Source organism: Papilio machaon, chromosome 8, assembly GCF_912999745.1.
Source record: "Papilio machaon chromosome 8, ilPapMach1.1, whole genome shotgun sequence".
In the NCBI taxonomy this organism is placed as follows: Eukaryota; Metazoa; Arthropoda; class Insecta; order Lepidoptera; family Papilionidae; genus Papilio; species Papilio machaon.
This window is the reverse complement of record NC_059993.1, coordinates 1,081,481-1,106,141: the sequence shown is the minus strand read 5'-3', so window position 1 is coordinate 1,106,141 and position 24,661 is coordinate 1,081,481. Positions and strand designations below refer to the sequence as shown.

Sequence of the window (24,661 nt, the reverse complement as noted above, 5' to 3'; positions counted from 1 at the left end):
AATACGTTATCCAGAAGCAAATTAATACGCAAAAGAAAACTTCCACACGTTTATAATTGAAATGGAAAAGTTTTAACGAGGTAGAGTTAAAATTTTATGTGACTGCGGTTGTATTTATTATAACTAATAACTAGCTATAACAACTAGTTAATAAAACAGTTACAACTATATTATTATTATTATAAACTTTATAACATCAATTTGGTTCTCTTCCCACGCCCTGGTAATATACACAATCAAATCCGATCAGTATATTTATATTCACGAAGAACCATAATAATTCTGATGCAGATTTCAATAATATCAAGTCTATTATAGCCACTGTTAGCAGTTACATCTGTACTGCTATTGCGAGTAAACCATATTTTTCCAAAAATTACTTAACTAAACAAACAAAAGAGGAAGCAGAGGATTTTGTCTCGCGATTGCTACATCACATAATATCTAGTAAAAAATATGTCGAATCTCTTTCAATTTCTAGTGTACTTATTACAAATCTTTTTTTTTGTTCTCAGTAGCAAAATTTATTATTATCCGGTTGTTGTGGATATCCATGTGTAACAACAGCTACTTTCAGTCATACCTTGATCATATTATTTCAAAAATGCACGGTGTGCACAAATTAACCAACGAGAATATTTCATAAGATCCACAAGGAGTTAATTAAAATATTGGATCTTCGATCAAAGTATGACTGAGAGGAGCTATCGTTAAACATAGATATCCCCATTATCATCATCAACTCACTATATGTTCCCACTGATGGGCTCGGAGCCTAACCCAAGTTAGGGGTGAATAGGCCGTAGTCAACCTCACTGGCCAAGTGCGGGTTGACTTCACACATATCATTGAATTTCTTCTCAGATATGTGCAGTTTGCATCATAAATGTACATAAGTAAATCGAAAATCTAAAAACACATTGGTACATGGCGGGATCCTAACCCAGAACCTGTAGATTGCAAGTCAAGTGCTTAACCCATGAGCCACTGACGCTCTTATCCCCAACAACATGATAATAATAAATTTTACTATTATTTGTGAACACAAAAAACAAAAGAACATTAGAAATTGAAATTGATTTGAGATATTTTTAATATAGATGTTGTTGTTACGTTTCAATGTTGCAATCACGAGACATGGACTTTCTTTGTGTTATATTTTGCTTTGACTGGTATGTAGTGCTCACAAAATCTAATAAAAAAAAAATATCAGGGACAGGAAAATAAAACTCAAATTTTAGTAGTATAAGTTATAATAAAAGTCAATAAAAGTAAATCATAGCATAATTTAATAAAACTAGCACAGTGTTCGAAATATATACTTTTTTGCTGTGAGCATTATTTCGTTAGAGACATTAGATTACACGCGTTAATTTGCATTATTTAAAAAGTTTGTGATTTATCTATTATCTATGATGGATTTGTACCTCAATTCTTCCCCTAAATTGAAGTACAACCCATTATATTAATGAAAATGTAAATGCAACCCTCACATTCATACAAAAGTCAGTGATCATAAAATTGTTTATTCGAAAATCTAATTTGACAAAGAAAGACAAACGCTTGTGCGCATTGCGATATTCTCTAATCTAAGCTTCGAAAGTGCACAGAAGCCTTGTCTAAAATGTGTAAATTTCCCCGATTTACACAATATTTAAAGGTAATATTATATTAAAAACTGAAAACATGAGTTAATACTTAATCTAAATTCACAACTCCTCCATAGATCATAGAAATGCTCTAAGTGTGTCTAAGTCTTTTTTTAATAATTTTAAAGCTTTTTTATTTGAGTAGCTTATATCATAGAAAGCTGCAAAAAGCTTTCTCATTCCAATATCATATCCGCTTTGAAAAAAAAAACAGATCACTCCTGGTTAGGAGATGGTCCCTTTAATTTGTTGAAAGAAATTTTTTTTTCTTAGACACTCCTATTACAATTTAATATGACTTATAAAGCTGGAAATCACAAAATCTAGCTTCTCGTATTTTAATAAAAGTTTTTTTTTTTTAATTAAAATTTACTGTTGAAGTTATACAAACATCTTATAAAGTAATAATGAATTATTATAACTACTTTGCCAAAAAGCGAATTTCCTATTGCTAAATAAGCTTAATATTATTTAATTCTATCCTAGCTATTACAACTAACATCAGTGATTAAAATTGTGTACTAAACTTAAGATTAATGTGATTTAATATATTTGATCGTGATGTTACTATATTATAATAATCTTGTTTATTTATTAACTATATACTTAATATTAAATATATAATTCATGGCGGGTAAATTTTCACGCATTATAATGTAGAGGCACTTCCAATAGTGGCTGTAATTGTGGCATTTTATCTTAATAGTGCACAAGATTATTGCTTATTAAATAGCGAAATCCTTATTTTTAATAAGAAAGCTTATTTTAATATTTATTTAATCTTCTAAATGAATGTTCACACATGGACTGGGTATTTTGTGTTACTTAAAAATCGTATTTGAAATTAACTATATCATATTTAGTTGTTCTGTCTCATTTCTTCTTATTATAATTACCCGAAACATTTCTTAACGTCAGCGTGCTTATTATCTTTTGTAGATTACCAAGATAAAATTATTATATAATTACTGCATGTTTGAATTGCAGAATGTAGGTTATTTATGCATCTGGTACTCGGATTTCCACTGTAACAGATGTTGGGCCGGTAGCAGTTGGCGATCGAAGTGTTGCCGACCTCAACGATGATGCTGAATGTCCACTACTCGCCCTGGACCCACGCCGAGATCCTAGAACAGAACAAGCAATGAAAACAAAGCTAGACAAATTCTCAGCTAATTTCATCGAGCCATGCTTAAGTTAGACTTCGGAAGTCACCATGCTTAATTGTAACTTAATGTTAATATTTCATTATCTAATAATCTAAAAGCAATTTTAATTTATTATCTATTATTCTATTATTTAAAGTTTATAGCAGTCGCAAAGCAAGCTTCAACCAAAAATGTTGTGAAATTTATGAACAAATCAAATGAAATGTTAACCTTGTGATCAAATAATATCTCAACCGTGCAAATTTTAGTCCCTTTGAAAACTAAATTTGTAAATGATTCACAGTTTTCATTATGAATATTAATAGTTAAATGAATTTTCACTAAATCACTCCAAAAAAACTACCAAATTTAATTTAGAGTTCAGAAAATATCCCATTTTGAACTGTATCGAAAAGCTTTTAACTAATTTTAAATTCTCTATTCTAAGTTATTTTATATTGATACACAAATTAAAAGCAATTATAAATAACTAAGCTATGGTTTCAATTATTAATGGGTTTTTATAATGTACTATCAGTGCTATAGTTTCAGTTGTCAATGCAGATTTATGTTTTTTTTTATAGTGATATTAATTTTTGATTGTTAGTGATACGAATGAGGCAATATGAATTATTTCAATAACCTGAGGGTTTTCGGTGTAGCTGATGGCTTTGGTGATGGCGTGCTGCAGGTAGATGAAATAATGCATGAATTACAATAATTGTTCATAATAAATACGTGAGAAATAAATTGAGATGTGAACGTGTTGCAAAAACTTATAATTTTCAACTTTTTTTTATTTTTTGAAAATAGATACATTTTATTCGGATATGTATAATTAGTAGAGGAACATTGCGATAAAATAAATAGCAATTGTATCTGAATTATCATTTACCTCGCTGCCGACCATTTCTTGAAAAAAAAGAAGCAACAACACTGATAAATATATAGTAATAGTAAAGATAATAGTAATGTTTTAAGTTTAGTTTACAAAACAAAAGGACATCTTTAAAAAGTTAATAAATTAGAACAAATAAAAAGGGATGAGGCGAATGAAATAATTCCAATACATCTTAATGTCATCGCTAACATACCAGGACTTGGCGAATGCGGTCTTAGCTCCTGTTGGCTTGCCTGGCGTGACGGGGGCCGCATGCTGACGCGGGAACCACGACGATCCTTTTAACCGGAAACATTGTACATAATTCTAAATTCTAATAAACCCAATGTTATTAAAAATAATCGCAGTACCAGAAATGTGCCCTACGGGCTTTAATCTAGTCGATGGGTACAGAGTGGTATACATGTGATCGACTTTGCTATGTTTGCAAGTATAAGTATGTTGTATGTTGCCTGCAAATAGTATATTACCTGAGCATGAAGAAGTTTGGAGTCGCGTAGCAAAGATACATTCATCAGCCGAGGGTTGGGCGTGTTGAAGATGGTTCGGTTCTCCCTCCATCTGGCCCTGAAAGAAAAATTCTCATCCGTTTAAACCTTATATAGATATACCACTACAATAAAATTTCAAAGGTTAAATTTACTTTCACTTGTCTAATTTCTGATATTAATTTCGTTCTAACTGTCTTAAGCGGTATTCGAATTCATACGTCACTCTGACTTTCAAGCATTGTTACTGATTTAGAATTTATCCTAGGTAGAACAAATCCTAGGTAGAGTAAAAATTGATTGTAATTTTCAATAGTAAGACAACTTAAAATGGAGCCTACCTGCTGAACAGACGAAGAACAACGCAGATGATCACAAACATGAGAGCCATGCCAACGAGAACACCAATCATTGCCGGGTCGAGAGTCTGCGTGGATTCCTCTACTTGCTTTTGGGCTGTAGAGAAATAAATATTTATGAAAGGAAATTTCAACGCTAAATTCTTTTACATATAAATAAGTTCTTCCTGTATTTAAAAACATTTCTTTTAAAAACTATCATAGGTTTTGGAATGTACTTTTAATGATTATTTCGGACTCTAAGCGTTAATGCATGGCTTGCATATCAATTTATTCAATAGTAAGGAATGATTTCGCATTATTTCTTTCTTTCCTAACACTTAATTTTTTTAAGAATTTAATTTTAAAAAATGAAGACAGCGCCATCTAGTATCAAATAATGTATTAAACTTATGACTATTAAAAACTAGATGGCGCTGATTGTCCGACGAGTTATTTTCATATTTTTGTCTTTAAATTTACTTACATTTACATATGATAGCGCCACCGACGGTAACCTCTGGTACCATTTCGTACATGCAGACGCAGCGCTCGTTGCGGCAGGTCGTCTTGATCACCGCCGCCTCGCATTGCTGGTTGAATGTACACGATTCGTTGATGCCAGCAGCTGAAATATTTGTACAAGAAGTTTACTTTTCTCTACGTCGCACACACGGAAGGACATGGTCCCATGAGAACTGAACTCGAAACAGTTGAAGGGTAAAATATTTATAAGTTGTAAACACTTTTTAATTTGTTTTTTTTTTTTTTTTTGTCTTCTGTGTGGTCGTGGTATTGCACTGGGCGAGGCGACCCATTCATGTAACAGATGGTGCTGGCATCTACCACTGTTGTGTTCTTTGGCTTGTGCTTGCTTGCACAAATAGGTTTACTGTTTTTCCAGAATTTTAGCTCATTATGCGTATTCATAGATCCCCATAATGTGTCATAATTCTTTACTCGCACTAAAATTCAACAGAATAAAGTAGAAACAATAAGAACAGATTCCTATTTCGTTAAAACAACATGAGTCTTTACTTTCAAAGCATTTGTATTAGAAGTTTCTTACAGAAATACGAAGTAATAAAATTCCACCCATTCATATCTAATGAAGTTTTGCAACATTCCAAGTAACGTTTTGCGGGCGACGACCCTTTCGTAAATATAACATGAGGTACTTCAATTTGTATTATTCTTACAAACAAAAGATATGTAATACGAGACTTGGTTTGATGTATATTTTCTGACATATTTATACCAATAAGTACCAGTGAATTTGAGGTAAATATCGACAGCTGCAAATAAAAAACGGTTAACTACGAGTACAACACTAGTTTCTAGGAGAGATTTTATAACACGAAAGTGCAATAACACATATACAAAACTTGTTTAATTTTGGAATAGTTAATTAATACAGCCTCATTAAAATTCAAAGAAAATAGTGATGGTCATTCATTGAGTAGTGTTTCACAATTACAATATTGTAAAATGAAAAAACAAAAAAAAATATTATTACAAATATATAGATATTATGCGAAATTAGAAATTCATTTTGAGCGATATTTTCATTTAACATACCCTAGAAGAACATAACCTAGAAGAAGTAATAACCTATATTTTTTTATTATCGTGTAACTAGAAAGGTATGTCGTAAGCATATTACTTAGAACATATTATAATTTTAATTTTCGTTCTAGGGGACACGTTATCTACTTACCTTAATCATGTAATCATTGTCGTAAAGCGTTGCAAGGAAATAGTTTGGTTAGGTTAAGTGAAACATTGATGTCAATGAGGATGTTCGCACTTTGAATTCATTATGTTTGTTAATAGTAAAAACACATGGATGTTAAAAATAAAGGTCTGTTTACACACACCGAAGCGTAGAACAGAATAGCTTTTTATCGCTAATAAAATTAAGCTTTATACGATTGAAACAAGGTTTAATTTTACGTCTTTCACGTCTTCACTTCTTTCTTACGCTTGCTCTTGATAAATAACATGTGATAAGTAAAATTAAACCTTATCATAATGGTATAAAGCTCAATTTTTACTGCGACAAAAAATCTGCTCAGCTCTCGACCCCGGTTTGTCCTTGTAAAAAGCTCCTTAGACGTACTTTAGTATCCGAAACCAATAGCACACAAGAATATACAATGATATCAAAACTACATGTCCGAGAAATTTACACAACGGTGCGAAATATGATTCAGACATAGTTTGGCTACATTTTTCTACATTAAAATCTTACTAATATTATAAATGCAAGTCTTTGGATTTATTGAAGGATGGATGGATGTTTATTAGAAGGTATCTCCAAAATGACTGCATGAATCTAACTAAAATTTGACATAGATGTAGAACATAGTCTTTAAGAACACATAGGCTACTATTTTTTTAATGCCGCGCGGACAAAATCGTGGGCGATAGCTAGTTATCAAATAATTATAAAAATAAATTTAAGCGACGTAACTTACCATATAGCTTCAAACAATTTTTGTTGTCGTAGGTTGTTAAGTCGAGGTAATGTGCACTTCACTTTTAATTAGTTCGTATTGTTTATAAATTTTAAAGTCGGTCATTATTTTAATAAGTTGAAAAAAATACAAAAGCGGGCTTTGGATAATTACATGCGCGTAATAATTATATTACAAAACAAAACCTCCATTACGTCACGCGAGGTGCAAACTGCATCGATCCTACTCGGGTTTTACCTAAAGCAAGCTTTTAACAATAATATGGATACATTTCTTTGTAATTCCTTTATTTATTTAGCTTAGCTGTATATAATGTTATATTCGCTGAAACCTATAGAATAAACTAACTGTCGCCCGGTACTCCGCTTGCGCGCATTTAAAAAAATTAGGGGTATGAAAAATAGATAGTAGCCGATTCTCAAAACCTACTGGATAAACATATAAAATTTAATATACATGAGTCAAGCCGTCTCGGAAGAGTATTGTAACTAACGTAACGTTGTGGCACGAAAATTTTATATCTAAGGTTATGTATTTTACACACCTAACGTTATTTTTTTAATTATTTTTTTGCGAATACAAACTCGTTAAGTCATTGACACGTGGGTTTCTGTAACATAAAAGCTTGTAGGAAAGATGTAGTTTTTTCTCTTTTAATTTCAAAAGGTATAAGAAACGTGACGATATGTTTTTGTTTGCGACTTTCGACAATGCTAACTCATGACAATGCACATACTTATTATCGTCGTAACACATTTATTCGATATACAAATAGATGAACTGTTTGTGTCACTGATAATCTACCCTATCCTTGTCACCACACCATCGATAACTGTAGTGTTTGTACTAGCAAAATTTCAAGTTTACCTTTTGCACATTTATCAAAGTCGTTTGAGATGGGCATGGTGGGGTCGCAGCGGCAGTTCTCTCCGTCGCAGATGGAATGCTGGAAACCGCACTCGTCTATTGACGTGCACGAGTCCCCGTACATCTTCGTGCCGCGTTTAGAAGAATCTAAAAATATAAAAGATTATTACACTTAAATTATGCAAATAAATTATGCAGTGATCATTTAATATAATACTCCCTCTGTTCCTTAGTAATCATATCTTTATTGTTCAGAATTCTAATATATTAGGTAATTAGGAAAGACCTTTTAAAAGTATCTTTTATGTTTAATATTCAATCTAAGAACAATTGAGACGTAACTGGACTGTACTAAGTCATGACAATTAAACTGGAAACTGAAGCTTTGAAGTTTTCAAGAACATAATATGTAGTGTGAGACTGTTGACAATAACTGATAAGTTGAATAATGATTTTAAGTACCGAATTCCGTAGTAGTAGAGACGTCCGGGTCAGCGGAGGTCGATGGACAAGAGAGCAGTAAGGTCGCGAGCGCAGTTAGCGCGGCCAGGCCGGCCGCGGCCGCCCCGCGATGTGCGCGCCGCATGTCGCCCGCTGTACCCGCGTCACATCACAACACAACCTCTGCAATTACAAATTTAAGTTGCAAACCATTGTATTAAGTTAGTTCTTCAGTTCAAAACATCAGTAATCATCATCATTAGAAATATCCAGATTATTTCTTTCTCTTCAAAATATACCATATCTGTACTTTGTCCTTTCGTTGTTATTTTTCATTATGTAGGAACTTCTCCATCCTTCATGATATAGTATTCATCTCTCCTTAAGTTATTTCTTATTCTTTGTGATACGATATGATGTCTACTTTCTTCATAACTAGCTAATAACCTTATGCTTATTAGGGAAATAAGGGCACGTTAATTGAGGCTATTGATGTATCTAAAGATATTGGTAAACTTTATTTTCAAAAATCACGTATTAATTCAAAAGTACTTAAGTAAGTTTTATATTTTTATGGCTAAATTATTCATAAAATTTGGTTCAGACATTCTTTTAACGTTTTAGCCTTACTCAAGGTATGAATGTATTTAATTGCTTTAAGAGGCTTAGGCATTTCCATCAAATGTAAGAATTAATAGAAAACTTTGAAACATTTTCGCGTCAAAGCCTTTTCAATTTAGTACAAGATTGTACCCTTGTAATCGGCTTATTCGGGTCACTTTGTAATTTAGCTCGACTAATGTTCGTACTAAATATTTGCTTAAAGTCTTCAATATAAATAAGCGTATGTTAAACAATAAAAATAACATTAACCTCACACAGAAAATTTGTTATTATGGGCGACCTTTAGTGTAGATTTCATATAATTGCACTAAGGAAGACCACTTAGGAGGTGTGTGTAGCAGAAAGCCTTAAAATTGTATCTGTAATATTTTATTTGACTAAATACCAAAACTACCACTAAAAGAAAATAGTATAGAGTTTAGACCAATTAAAAAATAAATACAAAATAACGTAATTTCCATTTATCAAATGAAGAGGTTATTAAAATTAAATAAAAATTAAGGCTAAATTTAAACGTTCATGGCTTTGGTTGACCAATCATTTTCTGCTTCATTACAAATTGTAACGACAAATTGCAGCAGCTTGTAACATGCGGTACATCATTATTCAAAAAGCGTGTAACGAAAATGACGACCTATTAAATTTAATTAATTAAATAATTTAAACTGTTAAAATTAACATTTCTTTTGTTAAATTAAATTGAATATTAAAAAGAAACTTTAAATTAACTGCTACAATTTTTTTATTAAATTGAAAAGTGGAAAGAAATCTGAATAAAGCATAATATGAGAAAATTGTCGACTTAATTAGTCCTTAAACGTGGGAAAAGCCCAATCGATTAAACTTCTGTACAATATCGTTATTTTGGAACATTCTAACTTATGCCATTTCTTTTTCCCCGCCATATAATCAGTAAGAAATCAAGATTATTGGCCAGTAGCAGTCGCAGTATTATACTAACATTCCATTAGTAATTGACATGGAATTTCCATTAGCTTTTCTACTAAACACGGCTTCCCTACAATTTACGTAAACGCGTATTAAAGTAAGCTTACTTTAATACGCGTTTTATTGATTTACTCCATTTCAAATCTACGCAAAATTGTAACAATAACAATGTTACGTAGGAAAGTGAAATTTAGACAAATAAAGGACAAATACGAGACAAATGAAAATGTAAGAAGACCGCGAAACCATTCTCCTTCACGCATTTCTAACGAATTATTAACAGACTAGAGGTCTGTTTAAACGGAAAGAGTTTCTCGCAAGTAATCGCTAATATTATCTCATCTACGATTATGTCATACGAGATTACGAATCTCATATCGTCCCTAGGTAATAATTTCATACATCTGTTTACAAAGTAATATAATGATAAGAAGATTTTTACAAGAAATCAAACTAAGCAAGTATAAGTTGAAAGACTCCAAAGAAATTCAAGTAAATGTTTATATCAGGAAAAACATTTTCGTCTTGCAACTTAATCGACCTTTGCGGCTTTAAGTGTCTAACTTAGTTTGTAATCTAGCTATAATTTTAGAAACTAATCTAATCGAACCATACGAACGAGAAATCCCGGACTCAAAGTTTGTAATGGCTACACATTGATTAATGCCCGAATACTGAAACGTTACTTAAATATCTCCTTTCGTAAGCATTGCTTACAATTTAACAGACGTCAAAATTTAAGTGGTATACACAAACGCAAATCAAGACATGTAAGCGCGTGATTCCGTAAGTAGACGTATTATTTTTACGTCATGGCAACATCCTTTGTTTTCGGTCAAAGAGTGTATAAAAAATACTTGTTCTCGATTACGTTTTCTTAAAATTCACTTTACGTATCCGTTTCACGCAGCATGGCTTGGACAACCTATAGTTGTAAGACGTGTTCATTCCCAAATAGTAAAGAAATTTAAAATAAAAATACTAAATAATCAAAAATCAAAGAAGGTTGTTAAAAAATATCCTTTCTGTTTAAAGTATTTTTAAATAAAAAAAATTAAAAAATTTGACCATACTTTTGTAGAATGGAAAGCATCTGGCGTTATGTTTTGACAAGTTTAAATTAATAAAATTTTAATAAATCATAATATCATCAAGACACTTTTTAAGCAGTTTAAGCGGGCGCAGACAGATGTCGCTACAAACCTATTTGCGATTTCGATATATTCTCGTTCAGTCGGCATTTTTATATAAATACTAGCTGTCGCCCGCGACTCCGTTCGTGCGCAGTTAAAAAAAACTTTATAGGGGTATGAATAATAGATTTTGGCCGATTCTCAGACCTACTGAATATGCTCACAAAATTTCATGAGAATCGGTCAAGCCATTTCGGAGGAGTACGGGAACGAACATTGTGACATGAGAATTTTATTTGTCCGAATGCGATGATTATGATGAAGCAGACATGTTAACACCTTAGATTTTAACTTTTAAGATAGCCCGCGACCACTCTTAAATTGTTGGCGTACTTAAGTCGACATGACAGTTCTTTTGACAGCAAAATGTCGTTGAGTGACGATCCAGTATAAGAAATGTGATATTGAGTGGCCTTTAAGCATGGTACGACTTGAGTGGCATCAAAGTTGAGATGCGTCTTTAACTGACTTACGAAAATTCCATATTGGAGTTTAAGCGTGGTCTTATAATTTAAGACGCTCTTACATATTTAAGTGACGTTTCAGTATTCGGGCATAAGTCTCTTATTTTCAGTATTATTCTGTTTGTTAGTTTCGAACAACTTAAAATAAAAACTTAAATGATTGTTACATTATCTTTTGATGTTCACTCAGGGTATGCCTTAGTGAACATGAAACGTCTCTGAGTACCGAAGTTAGAATGTTATTTATATATGATAAAGATCTTAAAACCGGACAGCATTGACGTGTGGGAAATCTTTTCTTAGTTTTCTGTGACAACTCATTCCAATATTGTTAGTTGAAGTTTATACTCTATTTTATTCTAAGTAAGGTTGTTTTTATTTTAAAATTTCAACGCATGCGTAGTCGTGTTACCGCAGTGCGCGGCGCCTACAAGACGACTGGAAGCGTGAGGTTTTCCCATTAAACAAAATGTTGCCATTCGTGACGCATCTGCAAATGTTTCAGCCAACTTTTCAACTGTATTTATATATTGTACACAATGCTTGTTAATATTTGATCCAACATTTGCCTATGACGCGTTCATGATAACATGAAATGTTATATTTTAATTGTTTCTTTGACAATACCAGCGAAAGACGTTGAGTACTACTTCTCTTGATAAAGTAATTTTCACATTGTACATAATTACTATTGTATATAATATATATAATATTGATAATTGTTATAAAAATCAATAGAAGCATGTAAATAAAGGTTTATTTCTATTGAATTATAAATTATTAACAAGAATTCATGTCTACGCCGTAGACGTCTTCGTAGACACACGAAAGTAACATGAAATTGCAGATATGTTAATGAACAATTAATCTTATGAATAAAGTTTTATATTATCTTAAGTTGCTTTTACGCCATAAATATATTTTTGAGACATTGCGAAAAAGGCTATTGGTTTTCCTAAAAATTAATTCTGCATAACATAACAAAATATTTTTATGTATGTCATACGGATAACATTATAAATATTACTAATATTATAAATGCGAATGTTTAGATGGATGGATGGATGTTTGTTTCAAGGTATCTTAGGAACGGTTCAACCGATCTTGATGAAGTTTGGCACAGATGTAGAACATCGTGGATGAACACATAAGCTACTTACTAAATATTTTTTTAATTTCGAGCAGACGGAGTCGCAGGCAATAGCTAGTTAAATTATATAATGTAAATTAAATTATATACGAATATTGGTGGCAAAACTTTGACATCGTTGACTTTGACTACGTGACTCAAATAACCATTCCTTATTTCATTTTTCGTAAAAAATTATATGTAAATTACCAAAACTTTGTGCCAAAGATATTACGAGGAAGTTCTAATGCGATTCAATCACAAAGGCTACTTAGTTGTTAGTTAATGAGGAAACTTCGTAAACTACTTACAAAAGTGAACTGAAATGTTCTAGTACTAAATACTCAGAATCGTTAAAACATTTCTTATACCGAACTAACACTACGATCTCACAGTGACTTTGATTTAAAAAAAACTTTATGTGTGGCAGTAATCGTTGGTTTCTGAGACTAAAATCCCTGTATAAAACATATCGTTGTCTCTGTTTTGTCAAAGATAAAAAAAGGTATGACGATATGTTTTATACAAGGACTAGCTGTCGCACGCGACTTCGTCCGCGCGTAGTTAAAAAAAAAAACTAAATGGGGGGGGTATGAAAAATAGATGTTGGCCGATTCTCAGACCTACTGAATATGCTCATAAAATTTCATGAGAATCGGTAAAGCCGTTTCGCAGGAGTTCAAGTTCGAACCCCGTGACACGAAAATTTTATATATAAAATTTTGGTATCATAAACCAACGATTAGTGGGGTAGTGATTCAACCTTTTTAAATAAGATACTTAATACAATAAGGAAGCAAATTTTACATGTACTTTAGAAGTCAGTCCTGACGTAATAGCTGCAATTCAACGGGCAATTGTCGTTTGAAACCACAAACTTTATAGGTCATGAAACAACCGTAGCCGTTTATCTCCTCGTAAAAAGCAACCGTAATGTTTCGTAGATAGAAGTCTGGTGGACATTAATTAAATCGTTTTTAAATTCTAATAAGTTTATTTAGTGCCAAGCACTCAATGGTACGAAGTGATAATAAACTATAAACATAGTTGTAGAAGTTAAAGACACCATAACTTTATTACTAAATCGATAATGTCTGAAATTATGTACTACAGAGGTTAACAACTTACTTCTTACTATTATACTAAAGTTTGAATCTATAGATGGATGTTTGTTAAAAGTTATTCCCCGGAACGGTTCAACGGATCCCGATGAAATTTGGCATATATGTAGAACATAGTCTGGAACACATTGGCTACTAATTAACAGGATCGACAGCTAGTAATAATAAGTTCAATCATTTAAACTGCGATATTTTTCTATCTTTTTAGCCGACTTCAAAAAGAAGGAGGTTATCAATTCGACTATTTTTTATGTGTGTTAGTTAGCGCGAAACTCCGCCCCTGGTGGTCTAAAGCTAATCTTGTCTAAAATCTTTCTATTTGTAAAGTTTAAAAAAAACTACTCTCTGCTTGTATTATGATAGGTAATATAAACTTATAAAGTATGCTCATAAAAATGTATCCAACATAAAATTGCCTCAAAAATGCTTTCGCCAAACAAATATTTAAGGCCCTATATCTGTTTATCGTCTAATCTTTGATAAGATATTTATTAATGATTATTAGTAATGTAAACATATTTTATACTAGCTGTGCCCGCGACTTCGTCCGCGTGAAATACTATTTTGGGTAGCATTTTTTTTGGGCTAATTATTTTATTTAACCAACGTGCTATGCTTTGATGTATGTAGAAGAACATAGAAAGAGGTGTGCCCGGACCGCGCCAAATGTAGGTCCTGGGTCTCTGCCTACCCCTCTGGGTTACGGGTCGTGAATTATGTTGTTGTTGTGGTTTTTACTTAAACTTATATTATAAAAAATGCCAAAAAATATAAAACTTACAAAATATTCACATAAACATCTTCCCATACAAACATTCATCCCCTATTCCGTTTTATTACATTGCAACCTTGAGGGTAAAAGTTTTACAAATTTAAAATGTCATATTTATTTATATCAAATCAGCAGCCTAAAAAATAAGTTTAAAGCTTCTAACTGTAAAAATGACGATACTTCCATACAAATTTCCACCCTCACTTTCAGCCTCTTATAACCCTTTTTTCGCGTTAAAAAGTAGGCTTTGTCCTTCCTCAGGCTCTAGACTAAATATTGGTAAGGGTAACATCAAAACATATTAAACAAAACATTCACCAAAACCTTACATATTGCCTAACAAAATTTCATCCCCTATTGTTATTTAGCACTATTGGGGGCAAAATTTTTACAAAAATTTAATTTCCTATTTATTTATATAGAATTAGTAACCTCAAAAATAAGTTTCAAGCTTCCAACTGGAAAAATGACGATAATTCCCTACAAACTTACACCCCCACGTTCAACCCCTTGTAAACCCTTTTTCGCGTTAAAATGTGCCCTATGTCCTTCCTCAGGCTCTAGACTAAATATTGGTAAGGGTAATAGCAAAACATATTAAAGAAAACATTCAACAAAACCTCACATATTGCCAAACAAAATTTCATCCCCTATTGTTATTTAGCACCCTTGGGGGTAAAATTTTACAAAAATTTAATTTCATATTTATCTTTATCAAATTAGCAGCCTTGAAAATAAGTTTCAACCTTCTACCTGTAAAAATGACGATAATTCCATACAAACTTTCACCCCCACTTTCAACCCCTTCATATCCCTTTTTCGCGTTAAAATGTAGCCTACGTCTTTCCTCAGGCTCTAGACTAAATATTGGTAAGGGTTACAGCAAAGCATATTAAACAAAACATTCACCAAAACCGAATATATTGCAAAACAAAATTTCATCCCCTATTGTTATTTTGCACCCTTGGGGGTAAAATTTTTCCAAAAATTTAATTTCATATTTATCTTTATCAAATTAGCCTTGAAAATAAGTTTCAACCTTCTACCTGTAAAAATGACGATAATTCCATACAAATTTTCACCCCCACTTTCAACCCCTTACAACCCCTTTTTCGCGTTAAAATGTAGCCTATGTCCATCCTCAGGTTCTAGACTATCTGTGTACAAAATTTCATTTAAATCGGTTCAGTAGTTTTTGCGTGAAAGCGAGACAGACAGACAGACAGACAGACAGACAGAGTTACTTTCGCATTTATAATATTAGTAAGGATTAACAATTGCATATATACATGTTTACTGTTCTATACAAATTGAAAACACAGAATAAAAATGAAACAGTAAAAAATAACGAATGCTTATATTCTCTTAGTATTTAAAAGGCGTTTTCCTTGGACTTTCATTAAGTAATAACGAGCCACGTAACAAGAAAGTCTTTACTAATGATTCAGTAAGTCTCAGCTTTTGTTTAGACGTGCTTCGCATCTGACGCAATGATTTGCTAACTTCCTAACAAACGTTGTGAGAACGGAATAATTTTGATGTTAATTTTGTTTTTACAAATTAACACAATGTTATACGTCTTTATCCGTAATTTCTGACACCAAAATCTCTGTATAAAACTTATCGTAACCCATGTCATCATGTTTGACAAATCAGAGGTAATAATATTTTTAAACGGAGATTTGGGTATTGGAAACCCACAGTAAGATAGTTATTCAGTTTCATTCAGTTACATTAATACGTGAAAACTAAATATTTAATATTAAAACTTGTATAAAACAATAGAATTTTAGAAATTACGTTAATATTCTAGGCACATTTACCATATCTGTATCAATAAATTGTTACACTACCGCATTCATACTCTCCAAGAGAACAATAAGGCAGACCCTTAGTGTTTATTTAGTACGAGTAATCTACACTAAAAGACTGCTGTAGTCACTAATTAACGGCTCTGAGTGCGGCAGTATTTATAAATTAATTGTGTGAGTTACGGGAAATTCAGTAGCGAATTAAAAATGCAAATAAACTATTGCATGTCGAATACAAATATAATTTGTGTCATAAGGTCATTGAACTCGCGTGGACATGCAGTTATAACGTGTGCATGATAAAACAAAAAGCATTATTTAAAAACTAGTTGACGCCCGCGATTCTGTCCGAGTGTTATTAAAAACAACTTAATAAGTAGCCTATGTGTTCTTTCTATGTTCTACATCTATGCCAAATTTCATCAAGATACGTTAAACCGTTCCGGAGATATCTTCAAACAACAATTTATGTGAACTTTCGTATCTATATATATAAAAGAAAGTCGTGTTAGTTACACTATTTATAACTCAAGAACGGCTGAATCGATTTGACTGAAAATTGGTGGGCAGGTAGCTTAGAACCAGGAAACGGACATAGGATAATTTTTACCCCGTTTCCTATCTTTTATTCCGCGCGGACGGAGTCGCGGGTAAAAGCTAGTCTATATATATAAAAGAAAGTCGTGTTAGTTACACTATCTATAACTCAAGAACGGCTGAATCGATTTGACTGAAAATCGGTGGGCAGGTAGCTTAGAACCAGGAAACGGACATAGGATAATTTTTACCCCGTTTCCTATTTTTTATTCCGCGCGGACAGAGTCGCGGGTAAAAGCTAGTTTATAATATAAGTAAAATTATATTCATACTTATGTTATTCAAAAGCTTTTACATAAATATTAAAGAATGGATTGATTATCTGACAGTGAATAAGCGTAAAAATGAGAAGGACGTAAATTCAGATATCGGACACATTGTGCTGACCCTACTTTAGAAAATCGCAGGATCATTATTTCACTTATGTAAATAATAATAAAAGATTGTAATTCAAAAATAAATAGGATTAAGAGATAATACATTTAAGGGAAAAAATGCGTTATTTAATTTCTTGAAAGACTTTATAATATTTAGAAATATGTACCATTATTAAAAAAAAAGTCGTAAGCATTGATTTAAGTAGTAAGTAAATTAGATAATAAAAGTAATAGGAAACCTTTACCGTTAATGGAAAATAAATGGCTACGTTTTTTTTTAGAACAGCTGTATTCGTGTCCTTAGGGAAATTTTATAATCTAAACCCTCTATAATTTTCCCTAAACGAGAAACATTTAACCGTAATAGAGACACGTACATTTGTTGTACTTAGCGTTCTGAGCGGTTGGGGAAAATACGAGTTAAACTTCTAACAATCTTACTAATATTATAAATGCGAATGGTTAGATGGATGGCTGGATGTTTGTTTGAAGGTATCTCCAGAATGCACAACGGATCTTGATGAAATTTGGCATAGATGTAGAACTTAGTCTAGAAGAACACATGGGCTACTTACCACGGTTTTTTTAAATTTAGTTTGATTGATTGAATGGCTCACCTACATTACTTTATAATATATAATAAAACATATTAGTAGATTTTTGTTAATTTACAATTATTTAGTTTTAGGTAAGACTAGGTATAGAGTTTAAGAGAGCGTCGGTGTCTCAGGGGTCAGTTTACTTGTAATCTGCAGGTCCTGGGTTCGAATGGCGGGAGCCATGTGACAATGTGTTTTTCGATTTATCTATGTACATTTATCTGACGTTCGTACGGTGAAGGAAAACATGGTGATGCAACCCATATATTTGTAAATTCTCGGCAGAAAAAGACGGCGACGCGGCTCGCCACCCGTCACATTCCGTCTTCCGAAATGGCGAAAAGTGGATTGCAGAGGTTCATTTGGCCACACCAAATGGAGGTCCGTGATCTCTGGGTTACACGCGTGAGTTGTGTAGTTTAAGGCAAGGTTGAAGCTTGTGATATATGGTTCACGACAGTAATCCAATGAAGGGATACTAACCTCCTTGTACTACCGCTAGATCAGTGATCCGTATTTTTAATCATTAGGCTATTAGCCACTGGAGTTTTTAACACTTTAATAAATATGTTAAATAAACATAATATAAACAAGTTGTTTCTGACTTTGATAAACTTATCGTTTATTAAGATTTTTTGAAGATTCGCTACGAAAACTTATTAATACCGTTTCAGTGTTTGATGTAGCTAAGCTTATACTTTCAAGAAAGTTAATACTTTGCTGCTCTTTGAATTGCAAAGCAGGTAAACTTAGCACGTGACTGGATTGGCAATAAAAAAAATAAGGATACGAGAACCCCAATTTACTCTTTGTTTCCTTGTATTTTAAAAATAGATCCTGTCGTATTTAAAAAATAGATCCTTGAATACACTCAAACATCACTTAATATTTACTAACCTCTTTACTATGAAAGAAAACAGACAAACATACGAAAGAAGTTGATTAGTATGTTATGTATGTAACTTTAAAATACACATTTTCCGTCTATTTAGTACTAAATACAATTTTAGGAATTTTCTACGACACGGTTTTATAAATATGACGTCAACTATAAAAGGCTTGCCGATATTCGATATCACTGTAAATTTATTTTCATTGCCTGTCATTCACGGTGTATGTATTTTGTTGTCATACACACCCATTTTACATTGGCCTTTGTCATTTGACAGCTTTATGAAAAACTAGATGTAGCCCGCGACTCCGTCCGCAGGATTAAAAAAAACCTAATTAGTAGCCTTCCAGATTACACTATATCCAAATTTCATTGAGATCCATTCATTCAGGCAATACTTTTCAAATATGAGGACAGTATTTAAAATTGGAATTAAGATTGACTTTACTAATTATAAATAACCTAATACTAATTATAAATTCTTCTTCACTGTAGTGAATTGTCCTGTCGTCTCGTAAAATCTGGCTTGAAACAAATTAAGGCCTCCTACTATTGATCGTAGCTATAAAAGTGGCACTTTGGCATTAAAATAGTCGGACTTTGCCAAACGCATGAATATCTTAAAGAGAACGTTTTATGTACAAAGAAAATATAATATGACACACATCCATTGAAGTAATAACGCAATTTAGTTAATTTAGACGTCTATCGGCCTATTATATTCCTTTATAATGATATGAAATATTCAATTAATTTTTCCGTTGTTTGTGAATTGAAACGAATCGAACCTCGAACTATTTACCGTACATTTTATTAATACACCAATAATCTATTAAATAAACATTTTACAGGTCAATACCCTTTGAATTGCAGTGTTACTCCTAAATATTGTAAAATGCAGTCTTAATTTATTATATTCTTTTGTCAAGAATTCCACACAAATATCTTATGAACATATAATATAACAACCAGAAATACGACACAAAGACAATATTGCGACGTATTTTAATTTAAAAATTAAACATTTAAAATTAAAGCAATGAATGTACAATTTCAAGTAAAAATCTTGAAACAATGCAAGTTTCAATTGCACTGTTCTATTTCTATTTCGTAAGAACTGTATTCATTAACTCAGTACTCGTAAAGTCTCCTGAAAACAAGCGCACGCGGTGTCAAGTTGAAACCTTTCTGACTCCCTTTGTTAAATCAAGTCCGTGTTTAACCCAGTCGTTAAGCGCATTGTGCCCTCATTTCACGGTGCCCCATACATTTGTTCGGAGTTGGCTTAGCGCCAGTTAAGCGTACATACTGAATTACACTTGTTCGCTGAACGTACCCTATCCATTACTATTAAAGAAAATAAAATATAAGAAATGTTCCAAAATGCGTATAAATCTTGTTATTATTTTTTAGATAGATAAAAATATGTTTTTTGTAGATGTATTCACAGTGAAAACCCACTTCTTTTTAAAATATTAGTCGAACATTTTGTTCTTTTTATTCGACTCAAACAAGCGTAGTTAAATTTAAATAATTAAAATAATATTTCTGTCACATATCTGGTTTGAAATACGGTTTCTACAATCACAATCAGGAATATTAATTGGCAATCCATTTATATGTCCGCGCGGATGTATAAAAGCGATATGAAGTTATTAACAGAACTGCTTTCTATCCCTCATTACAGTTATGGCTACTTTATATAGCTCTTTGATTATCGATAAGCCATACATTATTCTAAGCGCATCATAATGTAATACTTTATCAATACATTTTTTTATATTAGCTTTAGCATACTTTTACTACGTCAGTAATTTAGAACTATATCTTTCCTTTCCAGGTCACAGATCCAGAGACAGATCCAAAACTGATGGAAAGATATAATGCTAAAAGACATGAGTCAGTGCTAAATCTTAGACGGAGGTATCGAGGACAGAGTGAAGTGAAAGTACCTATCTGATTAGAAAAACCAACCCCACCACCATGTGGGATACGAGCTAGGCAGAGAGAGATACATAGAGCTTTAGTATATTTTTAACTACGTTATTATATTATATAAAAAAATCCATTATGGAAAACAAGTCATAAAGTATATTAAATTTACTCTTTCATTTACATTGTTTAAATGTTAAAATTACCAAGAAAAATTATTTCGATTCATGGAAAAACAATTACAAAAATAAAAAGCAGGGCGCATGCAATTTCAACAGTCGCCAGACATCTGAAAGGGGTAATTTTACGTCAACGATCGCGCGTGAACTTGCTAAAGGAAACACTCGAAGCGTTCTACCACTACACAAGGTTCAGTAATTTTATAATCAAGTTTACATGAGAATTCTAACAGTTTTATTTAAATAAGATTTGTTGCAGAATTTAAAGTATAACCTTATGTTCCCACTATTTAAATTAAAACACTACCAGTTGAAATCGTATGGTGAAAGTGGTGAAAAATATTGTATTTGTCTAAGTTCATTTCTAAGAATACTAAATACAACGTTTTTATGCCGATTTTACGATAGTGGAAACCCATACTAAACTTATATTTAGCACAGCTCTTTTTTTGTATATGCCTATACTAGCTGTAGCACGAGACTCCGTCCGTGCGGAATTAAAAACAAACTTGATAAATAGTCTATGTATTCTTTCAGACTATGATCTACATCTGCGTCAAATTTCGTCAAAATCCGTTGAGCCGATCCGGAGACACCTTCAAACAAACATCCATTCTTCCATCTAAACATTCGCATCTTATCTATATATACGAGTAAAAAAGAAAGTCGTGTTAGTTACACTATTTATAACTCAAGAACGGTTGAACTGATTTAGCTGAAAATTGATGGGGAGATAGCTTAGAACCAGGAGACGGACATAGGACCTTTTTTATCTCGTGTGCATTTTTATTTATTCCGCGCGGATGGAGTCGCGAGTAAAAGCTAGTTTATAATATAAATAAGATTAAAATTAACTGCAAACATCAAAGTAATAGTTTATACAAGTATGACGGTGGTCTCATGAAAGATAACGTCGAGACAATAGATCCTTATCACTCTAATCAAAAATGAACAAGAGGATTAGTCGAGAAGAAACTTCAACATCAATCTTAACAATACTTGAGTTGATTGCGTCAACTTTGACAACGCTTTTGGCTGCCTTCCAGAATGGTTACAAACAAAATGATAGGGTTTGATGACATCTTCATATTTATCATTTATTAATGGTATTTTAACTAGTAAGGCTCCGAGACCCTCGGGGGACGTACGGTGAGCTAATGATGATGATTTTTTTTATTGAATATATGTGGAAACAAACAAGCATGTCATCGGATTTATGTCACTTCCTTTAGAAAGTGTAAGAAATCCACTTCCTTTTCCTAATGACAAGAACATTAGACAATATGCAGAAGACTTCAACTTCACGCCATCTTTTATATGTCCGTGGTACTCTAATTTCGACAGTAGTATTACATTAAATTAAATGTACATAAGACATCATTGCATTACCTAGAATATTGTTATCAGTAAAAACAGCCAGCTTTATTCTATATGAAAGCAATTGAAAAATATATACTCTATATATTCTACACAGTGATCTAGACATAATCATTGATCTTACTCTAGTTACGCAATAGACTATCTATATCGTCTGGAATACGAATCTAGGTTAGATCTTTTTTTGTATATATATGTCATATCTTTTTTGCTCTTTTATTTTTTCGTTTCATTCATTCGTTCACTACGAAACTGTCGGCCTATTTTATTGTATTATTAAAACATAACAACGTTCCAAATTGAATCCGTAAAGACGAATGTTTGCTTCAATAAGTGACATGAAATTGTATGTACTTAAATATTCATACTAAGGGTTAACGCCAACTCGTCAACTCCTCGCACAGTCAGCAACGCACCGTGTTGCGATCGTAGCCACATCCACTCGTTGCAGCCTCGACGTCGTCGTTGGAACGGAATAAAGATTAGCAAAACGTTATATGTCATTTAAGAGTTTTGAGTTATACATCATTCAAGTATTTTAGGGGAACGGCACACGATCCGCGAGGCGTCCGCTCGCTATCAACCTGGCCACGCGCCGTCCACTCGTGGAAGCGAGAAATACGTATCGCAATCTTTATGCTGCTCAATCGACGGCATCGAGGCAGTGGCGAGGCAGCGGCAAGTAACCGCCACGGCGATCCCGAGGCAAGGCGGTGCCGGATAGACGAGGAGTGGACCAATGCGCGATAACCTTATTTCATAAAAGAAAAATGTTATTTTTCTATATTTCATTTATACGACTTTTGGCTGAAATCGAACCTTGAATCATCAAATATAGTTCATAAAGATATCGGCATATTAATCGTAATACTTCGAAAACCTGAAAACTTTATAGACTTTTACAAAATCTCTTAAATAGCAGAAAACTTTTTTTTAGTTTTTAGTCAACTCAATAAAATCTATTTTAGACTTGCACAATAGCGCAAATCGCATTTAAATCCAACAAAAATGTACAACGAACAAAGAATTTAAACTTTTTCATAAACAATTAATCGAATAAAGTAAGGTTGTAGGCTCAGATGGTAGAATTTAATTACATACTTTGTCACGCGATTGTTCACAAAGGACTTTGTTATGTACAATTAAAAAGCGCATTATATACAAATATGTAAAGACTTGCGTGTTCTAAAGCTTTTCCGGTTGATAATCTCATGTGAAAATATCATTTGTATTTATGTAATTATATTATAGTGATTTTTTATTTTGTAACCATGTCCAGCTTGCATCGTTTTTATTTATTTAGTATTTATCTAGCTTTCATAAAACATTTAGTTCATAGGAAGAAGTTCGTACGGATTTACTGTACGATACTCAATTTACAACTTTTTTTTTACCAGGGACAATGTTATTATTAGATTATACATATCCATCTAAAAAGCACTGTTTTATATCTTAGCTATTTCTTAAGCAACAAAATATCATGGTTTTTGTCTTTATTAACCCCCATAAAATTACATATTGTAGCAGTATACGTTTCTAGTAGTAGAGAATTCAAGCAATGCAAATAAACGAATACATGACAAAAAAAAACTTACCGTATCATTTCGACGCACAAAGAACTCCGAAACACCGAATTACCCTGGCTTGTGCCAAGCGGAATCGAACTTTATACCGTTCTGCCACATGTGTCAAAACCTGTGACCCTGTTTACACTTAGGACCCTAAACTATATTTAATTAAAGAGCATTTTAACCCATTAAGGGTATAATAATAAATGTTGACTACAATTGCTGCAGCTTTAATGCGGAAAGCTTTGACGCGATAGCACGGGCGCGGCCGTGACAACCTAGCCGCTGACTACGGGCCCGGGCATACTAGTGATGTGCTGAAAGGCAGGATATAAAGTTACTGCGTCGCCTGAATTTGTAAAATATGATGAGTGTGGTTACATCACTAATTAATACAAATAACTTTTAAGGTTATATTAAATCTGTGGTTAGTACAAAACGAAAACTATTATAGTTTTGAAAATGATATTTGACGAAAATGTTTGTTACATCAATACTTTCATTTTCGTTATTTTCATTATAACGTTAATAGATTTATAACTATAATACATAGCGTTGTCACAAAATGCAATTATTATCAGTGAAGTACTTGACAAATTAAAAAAGTAATAATAATTCAACATATTTAATTAACCATAGAATCGATAAAAGTATATTTTGTTGCGTCGCATCACTACAGATGTTCCGCGCATGCGTTGTGGTAAGCAGACATGAAGACGTCAAAAACAGCCTCCTCGCATTTTGGTTAAAATAAATATTTCACATGACG

General features: G+C 32.5%; 1 protein-coding gene across 3 annotated transcripts; it reads right to left on the bottom strand.

The window, feature by feature from the left end:
- Positions 1-2,611: 2,611 nt before the first annotated feature.
- Positions 2,612-24,187, bottom strand: LOC106719847. 3 transcript variants are annotated; one of them, XM_045678960.1, is made up of 9 exons: positions 23,920-24,187; positions 8,331-8,492; positions 7,869-8,015; positions 5,012-5,152; positions 4,528-4,642; positions 4,169-4,265; positions 3,892-3,976; positions 3,693-3,709; positions 2,612-2,776 (listed from the first exon to the last, which is right to left on the bottom strand). In XM_045678960.1, exons 2-9 carry the CDS (start codon positions 8,452-8,454, stop codon positions 2,726-2,728), a joined length of 777 nt encoding a protein of 258 aa, XP_045534916.1. In that variant the 5' UTR covers positions 8,455-8,492; positions 23,920-24,187; the 3' UTR covers positions 2,612-2,725. The 3 variants fall into 3 exon arrangements, with proteins under 3 accessions (XP_045534916.1, XP_045534915.1, XP_014369795.2); XM_045678959.1 differs by lacking the exon at positions 3,693-3,709 and adding an exon at positions 3,441-3,482; XM_014514309.2 differs by lacking the exon at positions 3,693-3,709.
- Positions 24,188-24,661: the final 474 nt, after the last annotated feature.

Coding starts and splice junctions, on each gene's coding strand:
- LOC106719847 (XM_045678959.1), bottom strand. CDS start 8,454: ATGCGGCGCGCACATCGCGGGGCGGCCGCGGCCGGCCTGGCCGCGCTA. Junction 8,016..8,330: donor CTCTACTACTACGGAATTCG/GTACTTAAAATC, acceptor TTATATTTTTAG/ATTCTTCTAAACGCGGCACG. Junction 2,777..3,440: donor GCTACACCGAAAACCCTCAG/GTTATTGAAATA, acceptor GTTCTGTTCTAG/GATCTCGGCGTGGGTCCAGG.